The 21,758-nt window shown below is 41.0% G+C and overlaps 1 protein-coding gene across 3 annotated transcripts in view; it reads right to left on the reverse strand.

Moving 5' to 3' along the window:
- Window positions 1-278: 278 nt before the first annotated feature.
- The window catches only part of TMEM171 (transmembrane protein 171), a 36,635-nt gene continuing 15,155 nt past the window's right edge, over window positions 279-21,758 (reverse strand). For all 3 annotated transcript variants that reach the window (XM_073624322.1, XM_073624330.1, XM_073624336.1), the window contains exons 3-4: window positions 7,595-7,727; window positions 279-5,002 (exon numbers count right to left, since the gene is read on the reverse strand). In XM_073624322.1, coding sequence (XP_073480423.1) covers window positions 4,777-5,002; window positions 7,595-7,727 — 359 coding nt within the window. In that variant the 3' untranslated portion in view covers window positions 279-4,776. The remainder of the gene's footprint in view (window positions 5,003-7,594; window positions 7,728-21,758) is intronic.

Below are 21,758 nucleotides of genomic sequence, written 5' to 3' on the forward strand. Positions count from 1 at the left end.
CCTGATATATGCTGATGGTAACCTGAATGGACGTTCACTTTTTATGTTATACACTGTTGGTAAAAGAACACTGTTTGCTCATGTTTGCACATTTTTCTTCTAAAACGAATAAAGCTACCTTTAAAAAAAAAAAAAAAAAAAAAAAGAGTGGTATGTTTGTAACTTTGGGACTGCCTGTAATGAAGTATTGTTTTTTTTTTTGATATTTCTAATTTGTCAAATATACAGTACTGTGCAAACATTTTAGGAAGGTGTGAGGAAATGCTGTAAAGTAAGAATCATTTTAAAAATATATATTTTATTTATTTTTTATCAATTTACAAAATGCAAAGTGAATCAACAGAAGAAAAATCTACACCAAATCGATTCTTCTAAGTACACTTGCACACAGTTATTGAAGAAACTCGGCAGGTAAGTTGTTCCAAACATCTTGGATAACTAACCACAGAACTTCTGTAGATGTAGGCTGCTCAAATCCTTTTGTCTCTGCATGTAGTCCCAGACCGACTCAGTGATGTCAAGATCAGGGCTCTCTGGGGACCAAACCATCACTTCCAGGACTCCTTGTTCTTCTTTACGTTGAAGATATTTAATGTCATTGACTGTATGTTTGTGATCGTTCTCCTGCTGCAGAATAAATTTGGGGCCAATCACACTCCTCTTGATGGTATGGCGTGATGGATAAATATCTGCCTTACATCCTGTTTTGGGACAGAAAGTGAAGGGAAATCTCCCCAATGGGACACAGATTACAAAAAACTGACAGAGGTTATAATCCTCCTTTACAATATCCACATGAAAAACAAAGTTTTACCTTTAGTTACACTTTAAGTATATTGAGGCAGACTTTAAGAGCGTTAGTGATCTCAAAGTGGTTGTAAAGGCTGAAGGTTTTGTTACCTTCATGCATTCTGTGTGCTGCTCCCCTTAGAACCCTCCCTAATTCTCACCTGAGCCCCCTCCCAATCCAGTGATGTGCAGGAGAGCCTCGGCTGTAATGGGACTCCCTCTCCTCATTGGCTGAGACAGCAGTGGGAGCCATTGGCTGTCAATCGCAGCTAGTGCGCCAATGAGGAGAGAGTGGAGGTGTGGCCCAGCCAAAGAAGAAGAGGAGCAGGGCTGCTCTGTGCAAAACCACTGCACAGAGCAGGTAAGTATGACATTTTTGTTTGTTTTTTTAAAAGCTGAAACTTTTGCTTTCATTTTTTTTTTAATGGCTTACGTATTTATTTTTGATAGTAGAGCTATGACTCTCATGATATTGTTAATATCCCAGCCTAGGCCACAAACAGGAGTAAAGTGAATTTCCCCAAAGGTAGCCACTGTAAAAACGGATTCCAGATAGTGGACATACAGCTGTGTAAAATCAAAATTTGGCTTTAGTGTTATTCCATTGCAAACTGAACCACTCTGGGTGCTGTATTGTGTAATAGAAGTGTGAGAAAAAGGAAATATAGCAACAGGAAATGCAGTCTGATTCAGAGAGGTCAGATCTGCAAGGCCCTATTAGTGCAACCATTGCCTGCAAATTTGTGTTTTCCTGCCTTATGTACCAACAAGTGTTTCAGCACAGGGACATTATAGTGCTGCCATTTCTCCATGTTTAAAGATCAACAGTTGGAGAGGCTAGCAGAACTGCAGCACCAAATAAGCATACTATTGCAGGACAGTCAAAGACCACTGAAGAGCCTGGTACAATCCCTGCATCATTTTCAAAAAGAGGATATTTTTCTACATTCTAAATTTCCTGCAAAGGCAGCAAACAAGTTGAAGTCAAGTAAGCTTGCCTTATCACATAACTTGTGAATGGTGTAATCAATTAAGGGTTTGGACAAAACCTAGCAGCATCAAATGTAGAATGGCCTTGATAACCAGACCTTTAAAAAAACTAGTGAAAGAATCATCAGTCCAGACTTTACTCAGATATTGGCACTGGGCAGCAAAGTGAACTCGGATGGCTGTACTACATTATACTGCTGTAGACATTCTAAGAGTAAAAATAAAAGTCTTTTAATATTTAGAAGGTAACCATCTAGTAGAATTAATTGGATACATTTGTGATATCTATCAAGTCTGAGCCTCATAAGACTTTAGTGCAATTCTTAATTACTTTTTTATTCCAAAGTTTGTACAGATTATGCAGACATTGTGGAAAATTTACAAACATACAGTCAGGTCCATAAATATTGGGCCATCGATACAATTCTAATCCTAAAAAGGCTTGGCAGAGCATCACCAGGGATGAAACCCAGCATCTGGTGATGTCTATGTGTTCCAGACTTCAGGCTGTAATGGACTGCAAAGGATTTGCAACCAAGTATTAAAAAGTGAAAGTTTGATGGATGATTGTTAATCTGTCACATTACTTTTGGTCCCTTAAAAAGTGGGAGGCACATATACAAACTGTTGTAATTCCTACACCGTTCACCTGATTTGGATGTAAATATCCTCAAATTAAAGGTGAACGTCTGCAGTTAAAGCACATCTTGTTCATTTCATTTCAAATCCATAGTGGTGGTGTATAGAGCCAAAAAGATTATAATTGTGTCACCATATTTATGGACCTGACTGTAGCTTGTTGCCATGAAGGTTTCTCAACAGTTTTTGTCAAGTGTCCATGGGGAATCTGTGGGATACTTTGGATCCTTAAATTATAGCTTTCTAAAAATATGATAAACGTTTTCATTATCTAATTTGTGTGATTAAGTACAAACCTTTATCTAATTTGTCATGTCAGTGGAACTAGTACAAGCCATAAAAAGGCAGATATCCCCCACACAACCACAATACCATTGAATATTTTACTCATGTTCACATTTAGACTGAATAAGATTGGACTCACTACCAGGTAGATTTTAAAACAAGCTGGCTGTTCTTCACCGTACATAACAAGCACCTCCAGCTGCATGGGAAATTCAATACTGCCCACATACCCCAATACTCAACCCTGGAGCACCAACTTGCCTCAAGACATTAAGGCCCCTTTCACATGGGCAGGATCCAGTTTTACTCAGCGGGGGTTCTGTCTGCTCCCGCTGAGCGGAGCAGCTGGATGACAGGTCCGTCCAACAGGACACAGCTTGCTCTACTCTATGGGCAGCCGGATATAAAAAGACCAGCTGGCCATTTACAGCTGACTGGCCTTCGATCTGATCAGCCACAGGGGAACAGATGACCTTCCGTTTTTTTTTTTTAATTGGATCAGGCCTGGAAGCAGCCAGGTGTAAACAGACACGTCCATTTACATCCAGCACTCAGAGGAGAATGGAGGGTCCAATTTAAGCCTCATAGACATGATCAGATTTTCGGACGACCGTTCTTCTGTTTTTTGTTGCATGCTAGTCTCATGTTGAAAGCGAAGAGATTACTTACCATACAGAAATTCTCGTACGACAGAATACAACTTCAGAAGTGACGTAATGTGTTGTATAGTTTTGTATGTATGCTTTTGTTTCTGAGCATGCGTAGACTTGCACCTTACGATTTTTCTCAGACGAAAACCGTACTAATTAAAACGAAAGTCGGCTGTTGAGTTCACGTACGACAAAAATTATATAGCCTGCACATCAGGAATTTTTTCATTCTTAAAGTGAGAATCGACTGTCGAAAGGACCATACCAACAGTAAGATTATCACACGTCGTACGAAAATTACTGTACAAATTTTGGATCATGTGTAGGGGGGCTTTAGTCTGCCTGAAAACCAGACCTCTCGTGTGAAAAGGCACTTATGAGTAACCTTCAAGGACACCTTGGCTGGAAATGCTACTTGCTTGATTGTCATATTTCTTTTTCCTGCAACAATCATGAAGCATTCACTTGCTTCATGCTTTTATTAGAGGTGCACAGGCTCAGAATACACTGAAATCAGCAATACTGTCTGGGAACTGGCATTGTCGTAAGATGGCAAGCAATGGCAGCCTCTAGGCTTCCATAAAATGTAAAGGATGATTGTGCACATATTGTTTGGCTGTCAGTTTGTGCAGGTCTCATGAGCTACATTGAAGCATTTCTATTGAATTAATGCAAGGGCTGTACGCATGCACAGCGCGCACAAAATAAGATTTGGAAAAAAAAAATATACACACAGCTTACAGAATCATCATGAGAACGCTAAAAGACAGGTAAAACAGAACCTGAAAATGAAGAATGCACATTTAAAATAACTACAGCAGGTAATAAATACTATTTACAACACTGGTGTTTTTATCGTTCTGAAATACTGAATGTTTCAGGACACAAGCAGATGGGCTGCAAGTCACACTGCAGGACTGGACATTTTTGGCTGACTCCATTCAGTGAGTGCTCCAATGTGAAAAAGGAAAACAGTTTGACAGAACATACATAGTATAAATCTCTATTGCACATAAATCTACTGCATAATTTTAAGAGTCAGAACATATTGGTCAACAACCAGAAGTGTTCTTTTAACATGCTTTTTACACAAAATCTGTTCTAAGACAGGTCCACTTAGTACAAAAATATATATTTTTTTTTAGTGAACAGCTAGTCCTCCTCATATTGGCTTTAAGGGGGGGGGGGGGAGCTGGAAACACAGGAGCATATTACTTCCAATCTCCACATCATACTAGAAACTGGTGAGTGCCTAAGCAAATTTGATAGGTCTTATTATAGAGGTTCATAACAAATATGTGGCACACAAGTCTGAAAGAGAAGTCTGGATAACACCTCAATTTTAAAGAATATATTCAGATTGTCTTTACTATAAAAATATACTATGCATTTAAAAACAAAACATGGCCACGCCTTTTTCATGTCAAGGATGTGGGGGAGGAGGATTAGGGGAAGACTCGGCAGAGTCATTTAAGGTTGAGGATGATGTGGTTTCTGGATCAGGTACAGCAGGATCTTTCTCTTCATATTTTGGTGGAGGGTCCGATGAAAAGTAAGGGTTAGTATAAGCCTCAGGGGGTTCACTTGGCAGTGAAATGGTGTATATACTTTCTTGGTCTCTAATGCTTCCTTGACCAATATTACGAGACCTACAAGAGACAGGAAAAAAAGTAGTAGAAGTAAACCTCTATGGAATAGGAGAATAATGTCAGGTGATATTAAATGCATCTCTTGTAGAAAAAAAAGAAAAAAAAAACAGGCTGAACTTATACTAGATCTGGATTTTGAAACTTTGGTGCAAACTCACACAGTCAGCAAGAAATGGTCAGTACCATCTTCTCCAGGTTAAAATCATGTTATGGATTTATAAATGAAAGAAGTATGAAGCTGCAGGGCCATTACATGACATTCTATTTTTTTTCAAGCCTAAAAGGTTTCAAATGCAGTGACCATCTGGATCAGGACAAGGCATACCATTGACTGTTCATTTTTTTAAAATACACTACAACCACTCATCCATTTATGCTGCATCATCCCCAAATGTTTCTAGCAGTCTTTAAAATGTCACTGATCATCTGCCACGAGTCATGCGGCTGGAAAAGGGAGAAATTGTGATAATATACCATCATTGCTCCAGTCTACTCACTTGAAGATGGTCAGAACAAGGCCAACTGCAGATCAGATGCATTGGTCAATTACTTCTGATGATCCCAGAAATGTCTCAATGGCAAAATGATGCCACTGACACAAGTGCAAAGCTCACTGACAAAGGCCCTAATACATCTGTGCATAAATGTGATGGCATGCCATACTGCTGATTAACTGATACTAAATCCTAAGAACGAGTACATATTCCAGACACCTACTTCCAGTTTCGCGTCATTTCCGGAGGTTGATTCTTATGGGATTCGCGTCACCCGTGATGCATGTTAAAAGGGTGTGTTTGTGTTCCATGGCCATGCCTCTGATGATATCCAATAGGATGAAACATGCCAGGTGGGCCAGGACACAAGCACGCCAAATGCCGCGGCTGCTTTGTACTTTGAAGATCGTTTCTACTGATTGTATCTGCGAGTTTTTAATAAATCTGTTTACTAGCCAAAAAGGTCATCCCTATATACCGCTTCATCTTTGTCTGGTGATGCTGTCCCCTTGATTGGGTGAGACTACCATTTGACTGCTGGAAGCTCACTGCAGTGTGTTGTTTGGGAACAAGTGAATAGATGCAAGGTTGCAGTGTGTTAAGCCATCCACTGACCAGTGATTGAGGAGCTGAGCCGTGATTTCTTGCAGAGTTTATGTATTGCCCAATATATGCTGAGTTCTGGTAAGCAGGTTGGATTCTCACGTGGTGTGGTGAATAAACACCACGATTATAGTGACTGATACCAAGTGTTTCATACTCCCAGCACACACCAAGAACACAGCCTTCAGGTGAAATGCTTGCCCATTGCGTCACCTGGGAAACCCCCACCACGGTCTAGTGGTGATAGCATGATCACATACAATACTATTAAGAAAAGTTGCTGCTAGTAAGCAATCAAAGCTATAAAAAAATGTAACTGTCTTTTACTGCAATCTTAAGTCAGTGATGTGTTTCCTAGGAGTACTATTTTAAAGTAAATTTTAAAGTTACATTTGCAAGAAATGATATCCAAAAGGGTGGACTGAGTAGCAGACTGAGATACTGAGCTAGTTGCTGAACACGTCTGAATATTTATAATGTATAACTACCAGCACTTAACTTGAATGTGTTTTTATGCATTCTAGTTGACTAAAAGAGCTTTACAAATCGATTTATATAAACAATATAAAACATGTCTAGGTGATTAGGAGAGCACAGGTAATAGTGGATTGCAAGTAAGGTGACCCCCCCCCCCCCTCACAATACACAAAGCTTTTCTTACCCTAAAAATAATTAAAAAAAAAAAGGGGGATCCGGTTCCTTTTAAAGAGTGTTATACAGAACAGTGCTTGTGCTGTGTAATTTGGCCTAACACCTGAAATACCTAGATGATCCTGTCTGGTTCTGCCCCCCCCGAAACGGACCATGGTTTATCAAGGCTGCTGAGCCCTGACCCCATGGTCAGTTTACGTGCCTCTGACATCTGCAGATCTCCTGTCCTCTCTCCCTGCCTGTCTGCTCTGTGTCAAGTGCCTGCCCCCTCCCCTCCTGCTGCTGAAATAACATTTAAATTTTTATATAATCCTGTGTTTGCTAATGATATGTGCTCCTAACTCTGCTTTTTTTTTTTTTTTTTTTTTTTCTAAATGCAGTCTATACCTGATTTCAGAGCCCTGCTCACGTGACTGGCCATCTCTTTCCTCCTCTCATCCCAAATGACGTCAGCGGGGGAATCTCAGCCCCACCCGCACTAGCTGTCAGACGGGGAGAGGAGAGAGCCGGCCGGTCATGTGGGCACTTTGAAATCAGGTATAGCCTGCATTTTTTTTGTCTAGAGACAGGAGCACCTATCATTAGCAAACAAACAGGATTATATGAAGTTAAAACGAGTGACTTAACAACCACTTTAAGAGTGCCAATATATAGAACATAATACAACACGGTCTTCGGATTCAAAGCAAAGGAAATACTTCTCAGGAGGCAGGATACTAACTACACTCTGGAAACACAAAGGTTGGGCCTGCTATACATAACTTACTGTACAGCAATACTTTTTACCTCAATATGAGTTTAAAAATGCCATCCCTTTAATCAACAGGAGTATGCTCATCCTTACCTTATATTAAAAATACTGTTGTAAGAAGGAGGATTATCACTCCTGGGTAAAGGACTTCCTTGGCCAGTTCCTGATGATGAAGGATCAGCAAAATAGGGAGGTGGGGGTGGCGGGAAAATTATAATAGCATCACCTGAAAAGTAAGGAGGTAAAAAAAAAAAAAAGTTACAAAGTCTGTGCGACGTCTCCACTTTGAGGCTAATGAAAAAGATGTAGACATTATCCATACCAAGAACAAAATTAAAGATTAAAACTATGCTTATACAAATGACAATGATTTTGAGCTTACATAGTGCTGAACAACATATGATAGATAAGTAGTGCTCATCATTTCTATTGAAATTCTTACCTTTCCTAAAGGAAAATTGCTCTAGGCAGAATGCATTAAGATAAAAAAAACCTTCTGACTTTACAATCACTTTAAATGCATAGCCTCTAGAAAATGCTGCTCCAGGCTTTCATTGCTGTCTGCAGGTATATGGACATGTAATCTCTGGTGAATGGGATGATCAGCCAATCTGATCTGATTTATACCTTCTTTGGAGATAACCAAGGACCTAGGCCTTCAGACATGACTGACTGCATGGCAGGACATACTCTGATGACCCGGGTTGTATCTAAACCCATAGGTCGGTTCGTTTGCTTGAGCCCCCTTGTGGTCTGATGTTATTACTACTATCACCAAGATTTTTTCAAATATCCTGATCCTTTATATTTTGCATATGGCTTTACTTTGAATCATCGCCAGACCCATCCTTTTGCTCTAATATACAATCAGATGTACAATGCCTTGAAAAAGTATTCATACCCCTTGAAATTTTCTAATTTTGTCATATTACCACCAAAAATATAAATGTATTTTATTTGGATTTTGTGTGATAGACCAACACAAAGTGGCACATAATTGTGAAGTGGAAGGAAAATTATAAATGGTTTTCAAAATCTTTTACAAATACAGTTGTGCTCATAAGTTTACATACCCTGGCAGAATTTATGATTTCTTGGCCATTTTTCAGAGAATATGAACACAAACTTTTTTCACTCATGGTTAGTGTTTGGCTGAAGCCATTTATTATCAATCAACTGTGTTCACTCTATTTAAAACCATAATCACAACAGAAACTACCCAAATGACCCTGATCAAAAGTTTACATACCCCAGTTCTTAATACCGTGTATTGCCCCCTTTAACGTCAGTGACAGCTTCAAGTCTTGTGGTATTTGTGGCTAAGGCTCTTTATCTTCTCAGATGGTAAAGCTGCCCATTCCTCTTGGCAAAAAGCCTCCAGTTCCTGTAAATTCTTGGGCTGTCTTGCATGAACTGCACGTTTGAGATCTCCTCAGAGTCCTCAGAGCTCAATGATATTGAGGTCAGGAGACTGAGATGGCCACTCCAGAACCTTCACTTTATTCTGCTGTAGCCAATGACAGGTCGACTTGGCCTTGAGTTTTGGTTCATTGTCATATTGGAATGTCCTAGTACGTCCATTCGCAGCTTCCTGGCTGATGAATGCAAATGTTCCTCCAGTATTTTTTGATAACATACTGCCTTCATATTGCCATCAATTTTGACCAAATTTCCTGTGCCTTTGTAGCTCACACATCCCCAAAACATCAGCGATCCACCTTTGTGTTTCACAGTAGCAATGGTGTATCTTTTAGTATAGGCCTTGTTGACTCTTCTCCAAATGTAATGTTTATGGTTGTGGCCAAAAAGCTCAATTTTGGTCTCATCATTCCAGAGGCTTGTCTCTGTGCTGTTTGGCGTATTATAAGCAGGATACTTTGTGGTACTTGCGTAGTAATGGCTTTCTTCTGGCGACTCGACCATGCAGGCCATCTTTCTTCAAGTGCCTCCTTATTGTGCATCTTGAAACAGCCACACCACATGTTTTCAGAGAGTCCTGTATTTCACCTGAAGTTATTTGTGGGTTTCTCTTTGCATATCGAACAATTTTCCTGGCAGTTGTGGCTGAAATTTTAGTTGGTCTACCCGACCGTGGTTTGGTTTCAACAGAACCCCTAATTTTCCACTTCTTGATTAGAGTTTGAACACTGCTGATTGGCATTCTCAATTCCTTGGATTTTTTTTTTATATCCCTTTCCTGTTTTATACAGTTCAACTACTTTTCCCCCAGATCCTTTGACAATTCTTTTGCTTTCCCCATGACTCCGAATCCAGAAACGTCGGTGCAGTACTGGATGAAAGATGCAAGGGTCTGTCAGGAGTCCAGAAACTAATTGACCTTTTAGACACACATACTAGTTACAAGCAAATAGATCACAGGTGGGGATGGTTATCTTTAATAGCCAAACCCCTTTGTGTGCATGTTATCAGGCCAACATCACCAGGGTATGTAAACTTTTGATCAGGGTCATTTGGGTAGTTTCTGTTGCCATTACGATTTAAAAAGAGTAAACACAGTTGATTGATAATAAATGGCTTCAGCCAAACACTAACCATGAGTGAAAGAAATGTTTGTGTTATCATTCATATTCTTTGAAAAATGGCCAAGAAATCATAAATTCTGTCAGGGTATGTAAACTTATTAGCACAACTGTAAAATATCTGAAAAGTGTGGCATGCCTTAGTATTCAGCCCCACTGAGTCAATACTTTGTAGAACCACCTTTCGCTGCAATTACAGCTGCAAGTCTTTTTGGGGATGTCTGTATCAGGTTTGCACATCTAGAGAGTGACATTTTTTCCCATTCTTCTTTGGATGGAGAGTGTCTGTGAACAGCAATTTTCAAGTCTTGCCACAGATTGTCAATTGGATTTAGGTGTGGACTTTGACTGGGCCATTCTAACACATGAATATGCTTTGATCTCAACCATTCCATTGTAGCTTTGCCTGTATGTTTAGGGCCGTTGTCCTGCTGGAAGGTGAACTTCCGCCCCAGTCTCAAGTCTTTTGCAGACTCTAACAGGTCTTCTTCTAAGATTGCCCTGTATTTGGAGCTATCCATTTTCCATCAACGCTGACCAGCTTCCCTGTCCTTGCTGAAGAAAAGCATCCCCACAACATGATGCTGTCACCAACAGAACATGATGCTCTGAAGCAAGTACAAGACGGAAGCTATCGGCTACTGAACTTCCGTTTTCTAGTCCCGTCCTAGGTGTTGTACATCACCGCGTTCTGGGCGGTCAGAATTTGGTGTGACCGTGTGTATGCAAGACAGCTTGAGCGGAATTCTGTCGGAACTCTTCAGAGTTTATTCCAACGGGAAAACCGGTCGTATGTACAGAGCATTAGTGTTCGGCCACACAAAGCGTTTTGCTTTTAGGCCAAAAAGTTCCATTTTGGTCTCATCTGACCAGAGCACCTTGTTCCAAGTTTGGTGTGTCCCCCACATGGCTTCTCGCAAACTGGAAATGGGACTTATGGCTTTCTTCTTGCCACTCTTCCATAAAAGCCAAATTTGTGAAGTGCACAACTAATAGTTGTCCTGTGGACAGATTGTCCCACCTGAGCTGTAGCTCTCTGAAGCTCCTCCACAGTTACCATGGGCCTCTTGGCTGCTTCTCCTTGCCCAGCCTGTGAGCTTAGGTGGACGGCCATGTCTTAGTAGGTTTGCAGTTGTGCCATACTCTTTCCATTTTCAACGATGGATTGAACAGTGCTCTGTGACATGTTCAAAGCTTGGGATATTTTTTTTATAACCTAACCCTGCTTTAAACTTCTCCATGTCTCCAGCTTTATGTCTGGGCTGTCTGGGTGTTCCTTGGCCTTCATGATGCTGTTTGGTCACTAAGGTTCTCTAACAAACCTCTGAGGGCTTCACAGAACAGCTGTATTTCTGAGATTACATTACACACAGGTAGACTATTTACTAATTAGGCGACTTCTGAAAGCAATTAGTTCCACTAGATTTTAGTTAAGGGTATCAGAGTAAAGGTGGCTGAATGCAAAATGCATGCCACACTTTTCACATATTTATTTGTAAACAATTTTGAAAAGCATTTATCATTTTCCTTCCACTTCACAATTATGTGCCACTTTGCGTTGGTCCATCACATAAAATCCTAATAAAACACATTTACGTTTTTGGTTGTAACATGACAAAATGTGGAAAATTTCAAGGTGTATGAATAGTTTTTTCAAGGCACTGTAAATGAATCAAGACCCTTGGGTTTATGTATCCTTTTACCTGTTGTAGAAGTACCTACCGCACACATACCCCTTACAATTATATGTTGGATCCTGGGGTTTGCCCTTTGCTTGCAGTGTGTCCGCATGCCTTCCTCGCATTACCTTGCAGCTCCATCGGAGTCTATGTCCAGTAAGATGTTCAGCCGCCTCGACAGAAAACTTTGTTTTACATATATTAGCTCCAGAAGAAGCGCATCTACAGGCGTGAAACTAGTTGAGCTTGTTAAATGTACTATTGAAAAGCAGAACTGACAACATCTCCTGAGCAAGCTACTGTTACCCATTTTTGACCACTTTAGGATTTGACCTTCAAGGTTACCTTATATGTTATTGTTTTGGGTTGACTACCGCACTCAGGTTTATTCAGGCCGACCTGACGCATCTATAGGGCCCTGTTGGACTTTGAATAGACGGCGGACTGTTGAAAAGTTTTTAACCACCACTCACTTTATAAATATATGAGTTTTATTTATGGTTTGTGAATTTGTTATAAACAAACTAGATTTTGCGATACCGCTTTTAACCACCTGCTTACTGTGCACTTAAACCCCCTTCCTGGCCAGAACAATTTTCAGCTTTCAGCACTGTCACACGTTGAATGACAATTGCGTGGTCATGCAACACTGTACCCAAATTACATTTTTATAATTTTTTTCCCACAAATATAGCTTTCTTTTGGTGGCATTTAATCACTGCTGGGTTTTTTATTTTTTGTTAAAAAAAAAAAAAAACGAAAAAAAGACCGAAAATTAAAAAAAAAAAAAAAGTTTTCTATTTTGTTATAAAATTCTGTAAACAGGTAATTTTCCTCCTTCATTGGATGTGCGCTGATGAGGCGGCACCGATGGGCGGCATTGAAGGGCTTTGATAGGTGGCAACGATGGGTGGCACTGGTAGGTAGCACTGCTAGGTGGCACTGATATGCACTGGTGGACACTGGTGGGCACAGATGAAGTGGCTGTGACTCTTCCTCTTCGGGACCGATGTCCTTTTCACAGAAGCCAGTGATTGACTTTTTTTCTCCTCACGCTGTCAGCGGATTGCAGAGGATTGCAAAATGAGCAAACAGTGTGACTAGGCAGTGGGAAAAGCGAATAGAATTCTAGGGTGCATCACAAGAGGGATCACCAGCAGGAGGAAGGAGGTCCCGATTCCCCTATATCAGGGCTCAGCAACCTTTTTCCACTTAAGGGCCGGATTCAATGTATGTGTATGCATGGAGGGCCGCATTCACCTAATAAAGGAAGATGACACAACCCCGTACCTCTGGCCCCATTTACATTACACAGCCCCCCTGCATATTACACAGCGAGGGATAGGGCATTTTAAATGTATTTAATTTTATTTACTTTTTGTTTTTTACACGGTCCCTTTGGGGAAAAAAAATTCTGATCACTTTTATTGCTGTCAGAATGAATGTAAACATCCCTTGTAATAGTAATAGGCAGTGACGGGTACTCTTTTTGGAGGGATCTGGGGTCTATAAGACCCCAAATCCCTCCTTTGCACCTAAAAGCTTTAAAAAATGCCAAGTTTGGCTGTTTTGAATACTGTGATTTAGCGCCTTTAAGTCTTCTGTAAACCAGAAGTGATGTCATGACATCGCTTCCTGGTTACTAGATCCAAGACCCGATCAAAGCTGATTCTGGCTTCGTTTGGGTCACCGGCCAGCCAGCGGACGTGCCAGCTGATCGTTCGGTGGAACGGGAGAGCCTGGGCGAGCTGAAGATGGCGGGAGGGGGGCTCCCCTCCCACTGTTTGGGATAACAGCCGAGCGGCTTCTAAGCTGCATCGGTTGTTATCCCAAGAAGCCAACCGCTGGCTCTAAAAAAGGTACTGGGATGATGCCTGCAGCTGCAGGCATCACCCCGGTACAGGTTGGCATGAAGGGGTTAAAATGTCCGTGGCCTGGGTGCACGTGAATTCATCACATGCACTGATGGACCAGAAATTTAGCGGTGGAGCGCAGGTTGCTGACGAGAGAGAGAATGAGAGAGAAAGAGAGAGAAAGAGAGAAAGAGAGAGAGACTCAAATGGGAAATACCTTAACACCAAATGGCTCTTCCCAGGAACAAGAGTCTCCAAAATTCACTGTTCCAAAATTGAACAGGCAACAGGAGTCATAAATGATCCATATTTCACTAACCCCAAACATATCATCGTACACACAGGCACAAACAACATTCAGGAACAACAGGACATCATCGTGGACAAATTACTGCAACTAACAGAGACTGCACAACAAAAATTCCCACAGTCCAAAGTAACTCTGTCCTCCATTCTTCCAAGGAGAGACATACCAAACAGCATAATTGAACAAATCAACACAGAGATGGCAGACAAAACCAGGTCAAAGCCTTCCATTCACCTGGCACAACACCATTCTATAATGCCCAACACCTCTATGACAACAAACATCTGAACAAACAAGGGATCAGTCACCTGGCAAGAGAATTCAAAGACATTGTTCTTGAGAGAACTCACAACCCTGAACGTGGCACAACCCATTTTCAGACAGACACAATTAAAACTGCAAGACCCCAAACCTCACCACTCATACAATACACTCAGACAAAAAACAGGGCCACGAAGATGGCAAGAATGGAGTAAACCACCCGCCCCAAGACGGATGTTAAGATCACTACAGAGCAGAGAAAAGGAGGAGATAAGAACCCTCCTCAGCACATTATGCAATAAACTATGTGACTGAGCTAAAAATAAGCAAAAAAGACAATGACAACCACCCATAACCCAATTTGTCCTAGGAAATTTACCCATTACAAGGTATATAAACATACAAACAAAAAAATGACATCATTAGTAATCAGTAGCTGGAAGTTGGAACATTCAGGGTCTAAACGCTTCAGCCTTCGGATCCAAAGTAAATGATACAGATCTCAAGCAAAGACTATGCGAGACGGACATACAAATCCTCCTAGAAACATGGGCCCGGGCACAGGATGAACCATCAGTACGTACTGGTTATAGGAAATTCTCTGTCCCCGCACAAAAACATCAAACAGGGTCGGTGTTCAGGAGGAATACTAGTCTGGTATAAGGAGGAGCTACATGGGAACATCAGTGCAATCAAAAAAAGGAGAGAGCCACATCTGGCTAAGAATAAGCAGCTCCATCCTCACCTCTCAGTCAGACATCTACCTGTGTGCAGCATACATTGCCCCAGCAGAGTCCCCATATTTCAGACCAGACACCTATGAGGTCCTACAAAGTGAGGTTATCCACTTCCAATCCCTGGGACAAGTGCTCATCTGTGGAGACCTCAATGCTAGGACAGGAAGGGAAAAGGACTATACAAGTTCTGATGGCAACATGTACATATTGGGCCATGCAAATTACGATCAGTTACAAAGAAACAGCTATGACAGTACAACCAACAAAAATGGAAGAAAATTGCTGAATTTGTGTCGCAGTCTGGGCCTCTACATCCTCAATGGTTGTACCAAGGGAGACTCTCTAGGAATGTACACATTTAGCTCCCATGTAGGCAGCAGTGTGGTAGACTATGCCATCACAGATATGGACCACACACTCATCAATGGTTTTACAGTCACCCCACAAACACACCTGTCAGACCACAAACAACTACTGCTATACATTAAATCTTCTAGCAAACCATCATCAAAACTCCACCAGGCCTCTCTCTGCAACCTGTCACCATCATTTAAATTGTCCAAACAGTCTACCACAAAATACAGAGAGGTAACTGACAGACCTGACATTAAGAAACAGCTTGAAAACTTCCAAAACAATGCCTATGAAATAAGCCCACGAGGTGTGAAACAGGCAGCAAAGGACTTCCATAAAATACTACACACCATCGCAGAAACAGCCCAGCTGAGAAAAGCCAACTACAAAAAAACGTCCAACAAATAATCCAATAAATGGTTCGACAAAGAATGCAAAGCATTAAGGAACACTTTACAGACAGTCTCTAATAACAAACACAGAGACCCTGACAACACTGACCTAAGAATAGCCTATGGCACCCTACAGAAAAAATACAAACAAACCCTTAAAAAGAAAAAGCAAAACTTCATCTCCAAAAACCTGCAACAGCTGGAAGAGGCACTTCAGGAAAATTCTTGCTGGGAAATATGGAAGAATTTTGGCTCAGCACCCAGGAAAAACAACCTCCACATCCAAAATGGCGACATCTGGTTCAACTACTTTAAGAACCTTTACAAAGATATTCCAGAGGAGGCTCTAACTGTAGAACAAAAAGACATTATCAAAAGACTAAATGATCTGGAGGAAAAAATTAAGGACTTCAAGAACCCCCTAGATGTACCGGTTACACCACAAGAAATTAGGGAGAAAAAATCCAGTAGGATGGATGGAATCCTGCCAGAGATGATTAAACATAGCTCCCCAGATGTACACGCTGCATCATGCAAAATGTTCAATTTGGTCCTGAGCGCTGGTTACTACCCTATAGTATGGAACCAAAGCCTCATAACACCGATCCATAAGAGTGGAGACCAGTATGATCCAGCCAACTACAGAGGGATATGTGTCAGCAGCACACTAGGGAAACTATTCAACAGTATCCTCAATAAACGGATCCTCAACTTTCTCACACAACACAATGTCCTCAGCAGAAGTCAGGCAGGGTTCATGCCAAACCAAACCATCGCACTACAGACCACATCTACACCCTGCACAGCCTCATCAAGAACCATCAAGAACCTCATCAAGAACCATGTCCACAATACAAAACATGGAAAGATATTTGCCTGCTTTGTGGACTTTAAGAAGGCATTTGACTCCGTGTGGCACCCAGGCCTGTTCCTTAAACTATTAGAGAGTGGAATAGGAGGGAAAACATATGAGGTTATCAAGAGTTCATACACTGAGAACAGCTGCAGTGTAAAGGTGAATGGGAAAAGAACCGAACACTTCCGGCAAGCCCCAGGAGTCAGACAGGGCTGCAGCCTAAGTCCAACCCTCTTCAACATCTACATCAATGAACTGGCTGCAGCTCTAGAATCCTCCCCAGCACCAGGATTGACTCTACGTGACACTGAGGTGAAGTCCCTGCTGTATGTGGATGACCTCCTACTTCTGTCACCAACAGAGAAAGGCCTACAAGATAGTCTGGAAGTGCTGCAGAAATACAGTGCCACATGGGCGCTACCAATCAATTCAAGTAAGACAAAGATCATGGTGTTTCAAAAGAAAAATACTAAACAAACAAAGAGCCCTTCCTTTACATTAAACAACTGCACTGTTGATGAAACTAACAGCTACACATACCTCAGCTTAGAAATTAACAAATCAGGAAGTTTTAAGCCAGCCATAGAGGCACTAAAAGACAAGGCATGCAGAGCCTTCTATGCCATCAGAAGACAGCTGTACCACCTAAAACCACCAGTGAGGGTCTGGCTCAGAATATTTGATAGTGTCATCACCCCAATTCTTCTTTATGGCAGTGAAGTTTGAGGTCCTGTTACCTACCCAGACCAATCCAAATGGCACCCCAGCCCAACAGAAATATTCCTGCAACCACCTCCTCCAAGTCCATCGGAGTACCTCCAACAGTGCTTGCTGGTCTGAGTTGGGCAGATTTCCCTTACTTCCCACAGTACAGAAGAGAGGAGAGAGAGGAGAGAGAGGAGAGAGAGGAGAGAGAGGAGAGAGAGGAGAGAGAGAGAGAGAGAGAGAGAGAGAGAGAGAGAGAGAGAGAGAGAGAGAGAGAGAGAGAGAGAGAGAGAGAGAGAGAGAGAGAGAGAGAGAACAAATCCAGAGACGCGTAACAAAGATGGCAAAAGTTCTGAGGGACAAAACATATCAGTGAGACTTCAGGAAATTAATATTTGTACAGTCTGGAGGAAAGAAGGGAAAGGAGACATGACTAAAACCTACAAATACATTAACCACCTCAATACAGGGCACTTATTGAGGGGTTAACAAATTTTTTCCTCAGTTTTGCCCGATATGCATTCTTCTACAAATTTTTGGTAAAAAAATTTCGCAATAAGCGTATATTGGTTTGCGCAAAAGTTATAGCGTCTACAAAATAGGGGATAGATTTATAGCATTTTTATAGGTTTTTTTTTTTTTTTTTACTAGTCATGGCGGCGATCTGCGATTTTTATTGTGACTGTGATATTGAGGCGGACATATCAGACACTTTTGACACAATTCACATTTATATAGCGATCCGTGCTATAAAAATGCATTGATTACTGTATAAATGTGACTGGCAGGGAAGGGGTTAACGCTAGGGGGTGATCGAGGGATTAAATGTGTGTCCTAGGGAGGTGATTCTAACTGTGGGGGGAGGGGACTGACTGGGGGAGGTGACCGATCGGTGTCCCTATGTACAAGGGACACACCATCGGTCACCTCTCCTCTGACAGGACGTGGATCTGTGTGTTTACACACACAGATCCACGGTCCTGCTCAGTTACTGGGCAATCGCGGGTGCCCGGTGGACATCGCGGCTGCCGGGCACGCGCATTGGGTCCCCAGTGACGCGGCGGCGTGCACCCCCTAGTAGCTCGGGGAGGCGATCACCTCATATGACGTCCGCTCAGAACGAGAGCTGCCTCGTCCCACCATCATATGATAGTGGGCGGGCGGCTAGTGGTTAAGGGGGTAAACAAGGTTCAGGAGGGCAGTTCTTTCAATATGAAACCAAGATCAAGAACACAGGGACATTACCTCAAACTAACTAGAGGAAAGTTCAAAACTAATCTTAAAGTATTTTTTTACCAAAAGGGTAGCTGATGCTTGGAATAGACTTCCAGCAGAGGTAGTGAGTCAGTCAACAGTAAGTGGTTTCCAATATGCATGGGACAAACAGATCTATACAAAAAAAAAAAAAGTTAAAGTATAACTAAAGGCAAAACTTTTTTTTAAGTTTTGGATAGAGTGGAGATAGATTAGAACCCCTGTCAGTATTTATGGCTGTCTGTGCTGCTGTTAAGGTGATCCTCCCTCTCTATTTGTCCTGTTTACCATTATCATTGAAAGTAAAAGAAAATCCCAAGTTTTGGGTTGTCCCCAGAAAAATAATAGAGGGGGAATCTTCCAATGGGGACACTAGTTCTGGTGATCCGAGGGTCCCCAAAGAATTCACTTCATTTGCAGGGATTTCTTCTCACTTCATGTTTGGCTATGAGATTATATATCTGACAGGGGTTTTAAACCCTCCCATGCTCTATCCAAAATGGAAAAAATAAATAAAAAAGTTTTCCTATAGTTCTACTTTAGGCTCCATTCACACTTGTGCAACTTGTCATGCAACTTTGGACAGCAAAATTGTATGACAAGTCCTTCCCCATGATTTTTCAATGATAAGCATTCATATATGGGTAACTTAAAGTTGCAGCAAGTTCAAAAGAAGTACATGCACTATTTTGGCCCAACTTTCATGCAACTGAGGGCCAAAGACTTCAATGTTAACCCTCAGAAGTTGCATCAAAGTCATACCTGAATGTCACAATAAGCCCGCTCGGATCTGCCTGTCCGTTTTTCAGGCGGATCCAAGCCAGCCACCCATTGACTCCTATGGGCAGGCAGATGTTAGCGGAGATATGTCCACTGACACCCGCCTGCCATCCGATCCACTAAAAGCAGACATATGGCAATACTTTCAGCCATCCATCTGGTGGATCGGATGAGATCTGATGAAAACAGACTGAGCTGGCGGACTCCGCCCCGTGCGAAAGGGGTCTTAATGAAAAATATACCAATGGAAAAAAAAAAAAAGGGTCCTTTTTCTGCTGTCACTTTTCTATGTTTTTATTGTGGTTTTAGTTTTCAAATTTAGAAACACGTAACATGGTTGGAAATCGGTGGCGTTTGTTTGAACAGGGATGTCATTTTAGTACACTTAGGGTATGGTGTGCATTAAATGCCAGTTTCTTCATTTCAGAATCAGTTAACTTACAACCCTTGTTTGACAAACAATATAAGAGAGAAGTAACACTTTCCAGGATATGCCCAGAGCAAACAGGTAAGAACAGGCTCAAAGGCTTTGGTGGATTTAAAGTAAAGCTGACCTTCCACGAACACTGTACAACCATAAAAAAAAAAAAAAAATAATAATTTACACACAGATACATAGACACACCTATATACAACTTCTTGTGTTAAATTTGAAAAAGGGAGATCACCCTGTTTCATAGCACAAAGCTGATTTTAGTTAGACCTGCCAAACCAAAAAGGCAGCCTGTCACAAAAATAAATTCTATATAATTTTTTTTTTTTTATTTGATTTTGCAATGAGTGTCATCCTCATCTCTCCATTTGATGAACAAATACGTAGGTTGAAATTCTTCTCTGGCTTCACACAATAATGCGGGTGACCCCATAGAAACCATTCGTTGTGAAAAAAAAATTTGCAAGTGCCAGCTTTAAGGCCTGGTTCACACCTAAGCATTTTTTTAGTACTTTTTGCACTAGAGAACGTGTTCTATAGGAAACCATGTTAAATGGATTGTGTGTTTCTGAAAAATGCAAAAAACATTAAAAAATGCATAGGTGTGAAATAGGTCTAAAATTATATCCTGACAGGTTCTCCTTTCTACAATCTACAACCACCAAATCAATGAACGTGTGAAGCCTGAAAAAAGGACTAGTAGATGGAGGCTACACCAATGCCCCACAATACAAGGTTATAGAGCACGTTTGGACGACAGAGTGGCCCTGTCAAACCTGGACAGAATTATGTTAAGTTGTAAGAGGATAACATTTTGAAGATTTTTATGTAATCAGAAGGTAAGGTCAGTTTTTAAAAAGGATCTGCATTGAGTTTGTGGATTTCATCTAGGTATATGTTTCCTCCCACAATCCTAAAAAAAACCCTGGTAAATGACCTGGTTTCTAGCTAAACATGACTCTAAAGTGTAAATGTGTGACAAGGACATGGAAAGTTACCCTTCTCTGTGGGTAATATAGTGCCCATGTATGTAGATGTTTACAGACAACACTGTATTCAGAAAGGGTAAAACAGTAATGATAAGAGAATCTGTTTTCGTAGAAAAAAAATGACATCTGTAATATACCTGGATACTACAGGCAACACCTGAAATCTCCTATCCTCCAGTATTTGTAGTCAAGGTCCCCTTTGACTCTTGACCATTTGAGAAAAAGCACTAATCTGTGTGTGTAAAAAGCGAAGTATTTATCTTCTCTATAGCAGACTACTGACTTCTAGTATTAGTTCTGAATACAAAAAACAATTGGTTACATAACAACAATCATTGGGTGTGTTATGCAGCAATTATGTTACGCATGTCATCGCTGGTTTGCAGTCAAAAGACACAACCAAAATGTACACAGCCACAGTGAAAAAATAAATAAAATTGAGAGCATTGAGTAAGTATATAATTGCAAAAGGTTTAGGGCTGGATCCACACCTATTTAGGGCTGGATCCACACCTGTTTGCTCTGGAGCAAAAAGAGTAACTCCACTTTTGTTGAGAACAAACCATTCAACTCTGGGAGATCTATGTACATAGCAAAGATTTTACCAAACCTTGCATGCAGATTCCTACCGTTTGTTATTCTGAAGAAAGCTGTAGCGGTTTGTTTGTCTGTGTCCATGTGCAAAGTGAATCTGTATGGGAATAGTTTTATAAATATCAATCAGCTACTGCACCTGCAGTGCTCCAATGAGGAAAGTTGCAGGATCTGCATCCATTTAGATGTGATTTTAATTTGAGAGTATCTTATCAAAAATTATATTTTTGTTGCAGGGCATGCTTAAAATCTGATTGGTCTCTTTGTGCAGAATTCTGGGAAAATCAGTAAGCCAATCACACAAGCAGAAAATGACATTTCTTAGGACGTGCTGTGCACCATCTTTGTACAGAACACCCCCAGGTAGCCATATTGCATTTTACAGAAAAGGACAGAGCTGCAGATTGAAAAGGAAAGGTAATTTTTAATAGCATTCAATTACATTACTTGTGTTGCAATTGTATATGCTATATTATTTTTTTTAGCTGCAAAAGTAGAAAAAAAAAAAAAGACATCTGCAATA

This window comes from Aquarana catesbeiana, linkage group LG01 (assembly GCF_042186555.1).
Source record: "Aquarana catesbeiana isolate 2022-GZ linkage group LG01, ASM4218655v1, whole genome shotgun sequence".
NCBI classification, from domain to species: Eukaryota; Metazoa; Chordata; class Amphibia; order Anura; family Ranidae; genus Aquarana; species Aquarana catesbeiana.